Source organism: Lampetra planeri, chromosome 3 (genome assembly GCF_965212315.1).
Source record: "Lampetra planeri chromosome 3, kcLamPlan1.2.h2, whole genome shotgun sequence".
In the NCBI taxonomy this organism is placed as follows: Eukaryota; Metazoa; Chordata; class Hyperoartia; order Petromyzontiformes; family Petromyzontidae; genus Lampetra; species Lampetra planeri.
Window position 1 is genome coordinate 20278710 of NC_136109.1, and position 12752 is coordinate 20291461.

The 12752-nt window shown below is 43.7% G+C and overlaps 1 protein-coding gene across 9 annotated transcripts in view; it reads right to left on the reverse strand.

The window, feature by feature from the left end:
• The window catches only part of LOC144740450 (disabled homolog 1-like), a 35598-nt gene that overhangs the window by 16208 nt on the left and 6638 nt on the right, over positions 1–12752 (reverse strand). Inside the window, exons 3-9 of one of the 9 annotated variants that reach the window (XM_078623337.1) lie at positions 10850–10903; positions 8448–8574; positions 7125–7278; positions 6042–6184; positions 5797–5876; positions 2244–2383; positions 233–331 (exon numbers count right to left, since the gene is read on the reverse strand). In XM_078623337.1, coding sequence (XP_078479463.1) covers positions 233–331; positions 2244–2383; positions 5797–5854 — 297 coding nt within the window. In that variant the 5' untranslated portion in view covers positions 5855–5876; positions 6042–6184; positions 7125–7278; positions 8448–8574; positions 10850–10903. Of the gene's footprint in view, positions 1–232; positions 332–2243; positions 2384–2514; positions 2725–5796; positions 5877–6041; positions 6185–7124; positions 7279–8447; positions 8575–10849; positions 11066–12752 lie in introns of those variants that run through there. The other 8 variants (XM_078623331.1, XM_078623344.1, XM_078623323.1 and 5 more) reach the window with 8 other exon arrangements.

The window sequence follows — 12752 nt, forward strand, 5'->3', positions numbered from 1 at the left end:
GCAGCGTTAACTACTGCAATAACGCATACATACATGTATGTGCAGTGAACGATAATGCAGTGTATAATATCTACAATGATAATGCAACTGCAACTGATAATGATATTGATGATACAGGTGGAATCTGCAGTTGCAAATACTACCGTTACTGCTGCTGATGATGATGCTACTGATTCAGCTGCCAAAAATGATGATACTTCTGTTGCTGCTGATGATGGTGATGGCTACTCACTCCACACCGCTCGTCGTAAATCCGGATTCCGGAGAAGGAGACGGACACAATGACCCTCTGCTTGTGTTGCCCGTGGGCCCTCGCTACTGCAGCCATTCCCTGCAGCAACAACCACAGCCACCAAGCAGCCTCCGTTATTCAACCGCACACGCAGCCCCGTCTCCGTTATTTAACCACACATTTAGCCTGGTCTCTCTATTTAAAAGAAGACTCAACCAAATAAAAACCGAGGCCTTCTCTAGTAGCCACATATAACAGGTTGTGTCCTGGGCTATTTGACATGGGTTTGAGGTTTCCTTAATGGGAAAAAACCCACTATTAATTAACTTCCAGATAGCACTGTAGTAATGCCACTTGGAGTACGACACCATTTTAACTTATTTATCTCATAAATGAAGCTTCAAGCTCGTGTCAGACCGCTTGGGGCATACATACAGCCTGGGCACGCATCTACAAGAGCTGCTTGTCTTATGGGTTGAATTTGGCTTTAAACTTAAATCAATTATACACAATTTTCAAGCAGATATGACTGTGTTTGGGTATATCTGGTATAAGGATTGAGTGTTGTGCGGATAACCAGGGGCGCAGATTTTTATAGAGCGCCTTAACGCAAGGCACTTTACGTAGTTTAAAAGTGGTACAAAAGCAGGGCGATTTAAATGGCAAGAGCGTGCAAACGGGCCGACGAATGAGTGACCGTAACAAGGGCATATGGGGTCACGAACGAGCAGGGGAGCAACGGGATGGAGTGGAGGGGCGAGATGAAGGAGGAGGAATGGAATGGGCAATGGAGAAGAGGTGAGTTTTAAGAGAGGAACGAAAGGTGGTTAAGGAGGGGACCTGCTTAATGTGCAAGGAAAGTTTATTGCAGTGGAGGGATGCAAGGAGGGAGGAAGATCTAAAACGAGATTGGGCATAGAGAGAAGGAGCGACAGAGAGAGACAGAGAGAAGATTGTGAACGAAGAGCACGAGGGGGGGGGGGGGCATAAAAATAGATGAGAGAGGCAAGATAAGGTATGGTAAAAGGCCATGGAGAGATTTAAAGAGTGTAAGGTATTTGAAAAGACAACGGTGCAGTAAACGGAAAGCGAGTGAAGTTGATTGAGGAGAGGTAAAGTGTGATAATTAAATGGGAAATGTAACTTTATGGCTTTGTGGATCTGCAGGGTTGTGAAGGTGCAGCTGTGTGGTGGATATGCAGGTGTTTTGGATATTAGGCACGTGCCAATTCACCTCTCTGGTGATCTGATGAATTGTTGTGAATGGGGGGAGGGTGATTGCAATTCCATTCAAGAATCGATTCTGTCACGTCTCGTTTTTAAACGTCTCTCTTGTGGTAATCGTTTCTGTTATTTTCTCGCTTATTAAAGTTTGTCCTTGCCTCAAACCTAAATGTAACATCAGCATATAATTTGCACGCAGTTTTCATACATTTTAAACAACTGATTCATACACATATTGTATCCGAGCTTTATAATTAATTTTAATTGACAAATTGGCACGTCGTTACATGCCTAATCTGTTAGCCCGCATATAAACTTGTTTGTGGAAAAGCCAGTGTGCATACACGTAGGTTTTGTTGATACGTGACTGCTCTCTTATCCAGGCTCATGGGTGGATCCTCTTATCCGCAGAAAAGTGTGGATCATCGGATACATTTGCTGCTACTTCCGTGCGACTCCTTTTACGTGCGTTTGAGCACAGATAATGGGATACGTGACGTGCTTCCAGGTCAAGTCAGGTCATGCCCAACTCGGACCCAATCGGATGAATTTTTCCAAGACTTGTGGTCCATTCCTCTTATTCGTACAAGTCTGTGTGCAATGGGAAGAATAACTGTACGGATATTAGGAAGATCTATGAATCGATCTTCACCGTACACAGGTTTACTAAGACGTTGCTCTTCGGACGTGCGGTTTTCCAGATTGGCTGCTTTTAGAATACGCGGGTTTCCGGATATGAGGGTTTTGCGGATATTGGGAGAAACATTGCAAGTTATTTGGACAGCACCTTCAGTTTAATCATGGAATCCTGACACATGCGGTCGCCGCGTGCCGCTGCCACCGAGTCGACCCCGATCATCTTGGCCCGGTAGCGAACGCCGTCGCCCTTGAACCGCTGAATCAGCGCTGTGTCGCTTTTATCTTGACCTGAGGGAGGGAGGCAGTAGATGGATCATCATCATCAGCAGCAGCATCAGTAGCGGAAGCATCATCAGTAACAGGAGTAACAGTTGTAGCAGCAGCAGAAGCTACGGGAGTAATAAGAATAGTAGTAGCACCATCATCATCGATCATCACGAATAGGAGCATCAGCAGCAGTAACATCATCTTCATCATCAGCAACAGTATCCCTTGTCCCCTTAGACAGGAATGACAAGAATTCCTGTTAGCCGCATAAATCATTTACATAGCAGATCTCTCATTAATTTCCTCATGAGTAATGAGTGACATGGTTTAGTGTGCGTGCTGGTGGGTGTCTATAATACGGCCATTATAAACCATCAGACAGAGACACATCCATGACCCAGGGCTCCAGCCCGACATCGCAGTGGTGCTGCTTCAGTGGCACTTCTTCTTATTGCATACAGCAAAGTGCAATGAAACTTGAAGACCTAGATCCAAGTTTGAAAGCCATGCGATGTTGGCAACGGTTCACAATGCGGTCTACGGTTTGGTCAGGGTCTGCTGAGTTGATGACATTTGTTCATATTTTGAGAACACTTAAGAGGTGGGCCACGCAAAGGCTGTCATCTCCCACCCAAAAGTGTCTCTGACACGGCCATGATGAACCTGCCATGGTTCGTTATGAACCCTCCCATCTACTCACCCTTGCGACTCTGGGGAGAGTTGCGAAGAGCACGGAAGGGGCCTGAACGGTCCAGAGTCAGGCGAAACAGGAGAGACGGGGAGAGAGCGATAAAAAGGGAATGGTTGGGAACAGAACAGAGGAGGGATTGTAACAGGATAGGAAATTGGAGGATGAAACGTGAAAGCAAAACACGAGAGAACAGAAGTGTCGATAATGCAATGAAACGGGACAGAAGAAGACAACAACAGAATGAGATGATGATGGAACAAGACACAGATGAGAACAAATTGCTGTGAGAACAGAATTAGACAGGAACCGAACAAAAGAAAGGACAAAAGATAAAAAACACAAAATGAGACGAAAACTGAATGACAAGATAACAAAATGGGCTCTCACCAGGATTACAAATAAGAAAATAATTACAAATAACAAGATGAGATCAGTACAGGAGCAAATCAAACTAAACATTTCTACTTCAGATCATTCACAAACACTCCGATTAAACGTCGGGCTGCAAAGCATCATGGGAGAATCCCACAAGGCAATGCAGTCTCCATTCACACCACTGACACGCGTATCCACCACAACCAACCAACCAACAATAGCAAGTATTTTACACAAACGTTCATATTTTATTTGGATATTTTGTTTCACCTTTAACTCTTTAATATCATTTAAATATTAGTTTTATTTGACACCTTCAAACATTTTCTGCAATCCACAGAAAGATAATGACGGAGATTAAAATGTTTCACTTGTAAATGTCTTTCACAGCGAGCAGTAACACCGTTGCATCGTGTCACACAATGACCCTGGAAGATAACTTCACAGAAATACTTCTGAAGTCACTTCAACAACCTATTAGCCACATAATATGACCTGCAAATGTGTTTTATTGCATTGCAATCCATCTGATATGTGGATCCCTGATAGCTGTATTAAGCTATATTAAGTCAAACACATTTAATATGCTTTAGTGTACAGTAAACGGTGTCCATAAACACAATTCACACTTGAGAAAGCAGTGTTAATCGCGGGTGGCTGAAACTCAGATTTAAAGCAGGATTTCAGTCGTGTTGCCTCAGTGTTTCCGAAAAAATCCATCATGAGCTCCCCACACAGCTGCCTCAAAATGAGACCGCTTAACGAAGCAGCCAGTACGAGAAGTGACACAATTAGCGCATTTTTTTCTCTGCTATGGCCTCGTTAATATAACAGGTGTGAAATTAATCAGATTTTCGCCACAGTCTCTTAACCACGGGTGGAATGCGTAAATTACCATAATTGAGCAGAGGTGATTTTATAGTCGTTCAATTGCAGGTGTATTTATATTTTATTTTCATTGCCAATTATGACCCAATTGTGCTCTTTTGTGAGCTTTTTTTATCAGGAGGTGAATAAACGTCTCCTTTATAACTGCTACAGGTGGCAACGGCCCTTCAAAGGTGACACAACAGAAAGGAACAGCTCTTCCCTGGCAGCTACAGGAGCAGGCTGCGAGTCCTGGGCTGTCACCAGTGTTAAGCTTCACTCAGGGCAAAATAATTTAATAGAGACTTTTTGGCACGCTCTAGCAATGCCACCGTGGCATTACAGCCACAGTGACTTGTCATGTCACTCCAGTGACATCACTCTAGCGTGGCCATTATTATCTGCCTAAAAGAGATGGAGATAGATGCCAAATTCCAGGGTTCTTATCCTGAACCCACATTCTCAGTGGTGCCGATTAAGATTTCCAAGTACAGCCATTATGAACATGCTGAGCCACTTGGTAACTTGTTATATCACAGAATGCGGCACGGTGTGTATAAAATGTCAACATACACGTGCACTTTATGGTGCGGTGACGTTTTACGAGGAGGCAAAGTTCATAATGCTTCCCAATGTTACAAAATATTAACCCAAGGAAGTCACAACTTTCTGGGCAAATATTAAACCGAATTTTAATGAACAAGGAGGAGCTGGTTTTAGGTGGCTCAGGAGGGGAAGCTCAGGGGGAGGCAGCTCCACTGAGCTCCTGTCTTCATGGTTTGAGCCCTTTGTCTAGATTTCTTTATATCTCATTGTGTTTATAATGGCCAAAATGTCAGGTTAACAAGGGCTGTGTCAGAGAAGCCAAGCTGGCACCCATAAAAGTCTAGGTTTGAATCTGAGTCTCAGCCAAGTGTGATTAAAATGGTTATGTGTTGTGAAATCAATGCCAGCTTGGTCACCATTGACAATTCAAAATGAAACCCATAAATCACTGCTTTACAATCATTCAGATTTTTTTCTCACTTAATTAGGCTGAAGCCAGCTATGAAGCTCAAATTTACAAACACGTGAAAAGACCGATATGAGATGAAACGGTCTTTAAACAATGCATCATCAAACGCTTACATGCGAATGGGTTGAGGTTTGTTTGTGTGTTGAATGAGTCTGTGCTGTGCTACAAACCCAGAGAGCTCAGTTCAATTCCTGCTCACGGCCAACTCCAAGGACGATTATCTGAACCGGTCCTGGGCCTCCCCTAGGTCGATTCAGCTTCAAATTAGTACCTAGTGCGGTGTGTAAACATCGCCACTGGGGAGACACTGGCGGTCGGGCATGGTGCTGGTCACCGACCCTGTCGTGTGCCATGCCGACCTTCATCGACGCTCGGTAACAGCACTTTCCCCAACAATCTAATTATGCTATACGGGAGATCTTTGTCTCTGTATGTAAGTGAGAAATATATACGCATGAACTTGTGTGTATACGTCCGTCACGTTACCTCTTCTTCTTTCCTTCTTGCCAAGCGCCCCTCCCTGTGCTTCACTCTCCATAGACATCCTCGCCACAAACGGGTGCTCGCTAACACACCCACAAGAATATGGTCAGTAGATCCATGATGATAATGATGACGATGATGCTGCTGATGGTGATGTTGCCAATGATAATGAAAACGATGCTGCTTCTGATGATGATGCTGCAGCTGATGATGACAATACTGACAATGCATTTTCTAAGCACACCCACCTCCTGTATGCTCGTTAAGTGGCCTTGGTAAGTTAGCGACTTGAGTCGGTGAAGAGAAATGGGGACGAAATGAAGCGGAAGTCACGCTGCCTGTGACCTTTGAACGATCGTGACCAAGGCAAGGTCAGGGCATCGTGTCTCACCTGCGAACGAGAGTGTAGACATCCTAAGAGTCAGGGTACAAGTACAGCCTTTTGTGACCCCACTGCTAGACGAGGGCCTCCCTAAGCCATGAAGTTCGTGGGGGATATTTAACCATACTTCACGATGCTGGCCAGTACGGTTTGGTGAAGATAGGAAGCACAGATGGGGAAGCATAGAAGTACAGTACAACAATGGATTTTCTTGCACTGAAGGGCCCAGAGTGTCCCTCCTCCAACTAACGTGGAGCAGTACTCGTCACTGTCCTTGGCCCTGAGCTGCCAGTTCGTGTTCACATCTTCAAGACAGGGGCAAGTCGATTCACAAGTTAACCACCATCGTTGTTGATGTAGACCAAATTTCCACTGCTCGTTTTTAAAACCCCAAGACAGAGAGCTGCTGTTGCCGCTACTGGTAACGACTGATGTTGGTATCATGAATCATTATCATCATGGGTTGACCTTTGATCAGGATTTGAACTTGCAAAAATGTTATCGTGAGTTGAGCATTCTGACCACAGTGACACCTGGTCAGGTATGAGTGATGAGAACCCAAAGGGAAAATTAATCTGCTTCTATGAGCTTCAACCATTAACAAAGACCACTAAGGAAATTTTAGTCTGGCTTTATGAGAGTTACATTTTATCAATGAACCCTAGGTGATCATTAAACTGGCTCAATGACCCACTGACCAATAATAAAATCTGAAATGAAGAGAAAACCCATAATAACAGGAAGTAGCGTAGCCTGGAAAACCATACATTTAAAAAGCACACGTAAAAGTGTACACAAAGCACTCAGCCCTGTGTGCATTATCCTAACACCATCAGCAGTTCCTAAAGAACTGTACTGTGGTCGACTTGTCTTCGTTCACCATTTAAATAAGTGTGTGCAAATGTGACCAGCTGACAGGCAGGAGTGAGACATAGAGAGATATACTTACTGTACATATATGTTTCCCAGAAGCAGACTGCAGCAGTGAGCATTGGTGACTATATTTTACCATTGAGTCCAAAGAAGCATGAAACCGGTTGTCTCTCTGTCTCACTGCTGCCTGTCAGTCGATCACATTTTCTCAAATTAATTTTGATGGTAACCTAAAACACGAGGACGAGAATGCAAATATTCAGGAACTACTAAATAGTTTTGCATAAGGGGTGAGTGCTTTTTTATACGTTCCTGTGAGTGTTTTTTTACTCATGAAACTTAAAAGAGCCTTTGTTTGGCTTTATGAGCCTCAGGCATTAGTACTAAACCCTAAAGAGCATTCGTTTAGCTTTATGATCCTTAGCCAATGACTGAAGCTAAAGAAAGACATTGGTTTGGTTTTATGGGCATTAGTAATTGACACTGACACCGAAGGGAACCATAGTCTATGAGCTTCAGACATTAACAATGAACCCTCAAAATCAAGAATCAAAATTCATCCCTGATTAAATATGTGTGGAGTGGTGCTCAACTTTCTCCACAGCCCCAAATCAGCAAGAAATATCCACATCGCCTTGCCGAGGGCCAGCCATACCAAATGATGACCTAGACTGTTGACTTTACACAAAGTAGTGCTGGTCATAAATGCAACATTTAAACATCTCAATAAAGTCATGCGGGACTGTGAAAGTGTACCACAGAAACAGGAATATAAAAACTAAACTAAAAACTATTTTTATTTTACCACGTCAGGCCCACAGAGCTATATAGCTATTTTTCAGAAGCGACTTGGCCACAAATGATATCTCAACGAAGTGGCTTATCACGTGGAGATGTATGGCAGCCAAATACTCTAAACGCATGTTTCTAAATGTGGAGGGGAAAACCGGAAGACCCGGAGAAAAATCCACACAATCACGGGGAAAACATGCCAACTCCAAAAAAACAGGCCTCAGGGTCAAACCCACGACCCCCTGTATACCAGGCGAGGTAGTTAACATCTCGCCACCTTGGAGCCCCATGGTGGCGAGTTCAGTGGCTGAGCAGCGAGTGAGTGGCATCAAATGACTAAAAGCATTACATTTAGTTTTATCCTAAATAATTCTGTAAGCCGATTAACAATATTTGGTGACAGGCGATGCATATGTGTGTCTGTATGTGGGTTCATATGCATGTACGTGTGCATATGTGGGTTAGGGAGTGGTAGTGTAGCAGTTAGCGCTCTGCGCTATGAACCCGGTGACCCAAATTCGATTCCCGCTCATGGTCAACACCAAAATTACGATCATCTGAGCCGATCCTGGGCATCCCCTAGAACGACTCAGCCTCAAATGAGTACCTGGTGCGGTGTGTAAAACATCAGCACTGGGGAGACAAAGGCGGTCGGGCGTGATGCTGGCCACCCACCCCGAGGCCCTTATGCAGAAGAGGCTGTGTAAGGGCCTCGACGCCGCAGAGAGCGGTGTCTGTTTTGACAGGGGGCGGCGAGGTGAGAAGGGAGGGATTAAGAATGTGGTGAATACACAGAAGTTGTGTGATTTATGAGACGCTTGACCTGATTTAGTGGTGCATTGTGTAAAACATCAGCACTGTGGGGCCAGATAGGCAATATCATGGACTCTATCCGATTGCTCACCCAAAATCGTATGACTAGACCGTATGTTCAATCATGTGACACTTATGACTCCCTGCGATTGGTCGCTAGTAAGTTTAAAATGGCAGTCGGTATACTGATTAGGAACATAATATCCCCTGATGACAAACCCCATAGGCTGTGTGTACGACAGATTGGCAGGGAAAACATGTTGTGGAAAAAAACCCAACTTTTTAAGCCAAAGGCAGGCACCTTCTGTTTCTTTTTCATATTAATTTAAAGCCACGTCTGAATCTGTTCACATACATATGCTTGAATGTGTGTTTCGATATGTCAGCGTGTGTCTGTGTCATTGCATGATAAAATCTGGCTGGGTGGTCAAAGCACTCGACTCTCTATCGTAAAAGTCGTAAATTAAGTTCCCAGTCGGGAGTCACCTCTCCTGACATGATGCTCATCAAACAGCTGCAGTACCTGCATCATCATCATCATCAATCCTCCGAGGCTGATAAAATGATTAACGACAATTTGTGGAAAGTCAACAGTTGCCATTGGGTGTATGGATTGCCTCGCCCCCGCCATAGTAATGAGAAATTTCCAGGGCCACAAACGGACATGAGCAGCATGCCATGATCATCTGGATAGAGAGACAACAGACTGATGATACTAAGTCAAATATCTATCCCTTATAAGAACCGACGGAAATTTAATTCGGAATATGATGAACAAAGAAGGCAGAAAAGTCAAATAGAATAACTTTCGGAGGGACACAACTGCAAAGCACAACAGAATACAGAGTAATTCCTTAATATTCGCGGGGGATACGATCCTGGAGAAAGGCGCAAATATTACATCCGCGAATATTAATACTCAAAGCTTATGAGTAAAATAGGTTCAGGGGGCATAAACAAATATTACCTATTTAATATGAATGAATACAAAGATAAATAAATATTACACCGTACGTTATTCCCACAGAATTGTAAATGAAAGCAATGGCGTGTAAATGGTGTGGCAGACAAAGGCAGACCGAGAGGGAGAGCGGTGTCGCGTGGGAGCAACTTTCACGCTCTCACCGTGTCTACATCGCTCCCACACCTCACTGCTTCTTGTCGGGTTAGTACAGAGCTATGGCCGAGAATATATAAAATACAACCCCGCAAATTTTAATTTGTCGCAAAACCGCAATTATAAAACCCGTGAATATTAAGGGTTTACTAGTAGTGTGTATATATAGGGCAGTTGTTGAAGGCGGACTGGAGAGCGGGTTGGGGTGCTATTGGATTTGGTATTTATTTAATAATGATTGGTAACATACTATTGTGTTTGAATAATACAATTTTCAATCAGTACAGATGAACTTCTATGACATACCTGCTATGACTAAGAAAATGTAACAAAAGCTGAAAAAGTATTGACAAAAAACAGAGAGACACATGTTGAGATGTATACTGAGAGACAGAAAAAAACCAACACATGGATCAGAGACCAAATGCTAACATACCAACTGGGGACTCGGGTAGGACACGTCGCCTGGAGGGTTGACGGCTGATTGATGAGAAGGTATGCAACAGCAACCGGATGAAGAATCGTTCCCGAGAGGATGACCCACCGCAGAGATGGAGCGATGAGATTAGTGCATGTGCAGGAGTGAGATAGATTTTTCCATCAACGAACCACGGAGGAGGGAGGGGGGGGAACCTTCATCCAGCAGTGGATTGAACAGAGTGAGTGATGAAGACGCTCAAGCCCACCAACAAAGATGGGCAGCATCCCACGCTTATTTGGATCGTGAAACAACATAACAAATAATTCCATTAATTTATCCAGGAAAGCTACATACATCTTAAGGCTCTTTCAGGAGGGCTATGAATTTGAATATTTGGCCAATTCCATTTTGAGTGTTGTGAGCAAACCAGAGAAACCGAGGAAAAACGCACATATACAAGGGGATAACACTCAAAGATCCAAACACATGAGGTCACAAACCCACTAGCTGTACTGTCATCTACTTGGCACCTCTCAGCCCGAAGCCACATGATCTACTCACCCTTCCCTTCAAAGCGATGAATCCGAGGCGTGTGCGAGCACGGCGTTTTTTTTTATACGTAAGAAAAAATTACATGGAGCATAAAATGGATCCTTACCAGTTTCCGATGCACAGCTTGAAGCTTGACTCAGTGTAAATTGCCGTGATGAGTCTGAACAATTGGAAAATGAAAAGAAAAAAAAATGTATAATGTCCCTCATGTATGAAAAAAATATATCGTTGTGTTAGATAATGAAAACCCCGTGCGCTTGTGTCAGTGATCAGAGGCGAACGCTGTAAAATTACAAATCGCCCAGATGGTGAGCCCTGGGGGGGTCAAAGTCCACCCGGCTGATGTGAGGTCAAAGGCTGCTCTGAATGGCCCAGTATCACATGAGGCCTTTGGGCTGTACCATTCAGATAATAGACACAGGGGGGACATTTCTGGAGACACGGGTGTGGTCTGGAATGGGCTTTTTCGTGTGTACATCGCCCACAGCTCTCTTGCAAGAGCACCGAATAAGCTTATGGCTCGGTTACATTCTTGACTGAGGTAAAATTATAAGTATAATCATGATCAAGTCAAACATTTCAGTGCCCCTTGACCTTAAAAAGCAAGAAGCAGCACTCAACTCCATTGGTGGACCTGAGCTTGGCAGGTGAAATTCCACATTCTCCTGATGGGGGCTAGTTTGTTTATAAGATTGACAACCACTTTAGAGTTCCTAGAGAGTCGTGCAAATCATGTTATCCACTCCGGTAGAAATGAAGATAATAAAGATAATTTTATTTTGTGGTGGTTGAGGAAACAGTTAAGGAGAAATGGCACTATGACTGAAAATATATTCTTGAGGAACCTTTAAGAGAGTTCAGTCTTATCAAACTGTGACCACCTCATTTATGAATGCAGGGTTCTCAGTCAAATATGCTTAGTTTGTTTTTCTGGAGCATAATCTCCTTCTCTCAAACCCGCACCGGCTCTTTTATCGCCAGTTTTGCCAACTATGTGGAATTCTAGGTAACAGAATTATGACCTTGTGCTAAATTAACTGAAGCCCACATGTGCGCACAGTCTTCGAGGCAATCATATGGAAAAGCAATATCTTCTTGACACCTTAAAAAAAACCTGAAAAATTCCATATTCCCATGGTGGGGGCCAGTTTATCTATAGGATGGACGGCTACTTTCAACTTCCCACAAAGCAGCGCAAATCATTTTATCCACTCAAGCGGAAAGATGATGATGAGGATTTTAAATTTAAAAAAATGTATTTCCTGGATTCTATTCCAATTGTGCTGTCAGCGTTAAGTCGTGAGATGAAGAAATGTTCATTTGGATTTTTCACAGACCAGTGCATCACCTCAGAAAACAGTTTGCAGAAGCAGAAATTCCCAAATAATTCATAGATCCCTTCGAATGATCTCTGATTCAAACTATGGATGGACAACTGCCCTTTGCCACATGCCCTGCGATAGAGATGTTTGTAGTAGTATGGCAGTCACACCAACATTTAATTTAATTGATCCTACAGGGTTGGAATGCAGCCAAATTAAGTGAAAAATCTAATTTAATGTGACAGCTTTTTTTTTATCCAGTCACTGGTGACCGTGCTGAGACCGTCAATTCATTACACTCGAGAATCCAATCTAATTACGGGTGGCTGCCCAGATTCGAACCCAGGATCTCTGCCGTGCCAACTCATTCGTGCTCTGAACTCCGAGTCACCCGGTCACGTCTCCTCCTAGCACCTTTCCGAGTCATGTCTATTGACAAATGTCAACCTCCTGAGTGGCAGGACATCCATTATACCTGTGTCAGGCTGCATCAAATGCATCAAATTCACGCTGTCTGATATAGCTATCGTGGGCCGGTGACCTCCTGCCAGCAACGCCTTTGCCACTTTACATGGGCTTAACGTGCACCTAGCCTGGCACCGGCACCGTGGTGACATCGCCACCAATTAGTGGTGAATGTCGGTTGTTGTTTTGTCTGTATAATAGTACATGCATGGTGTATGCATT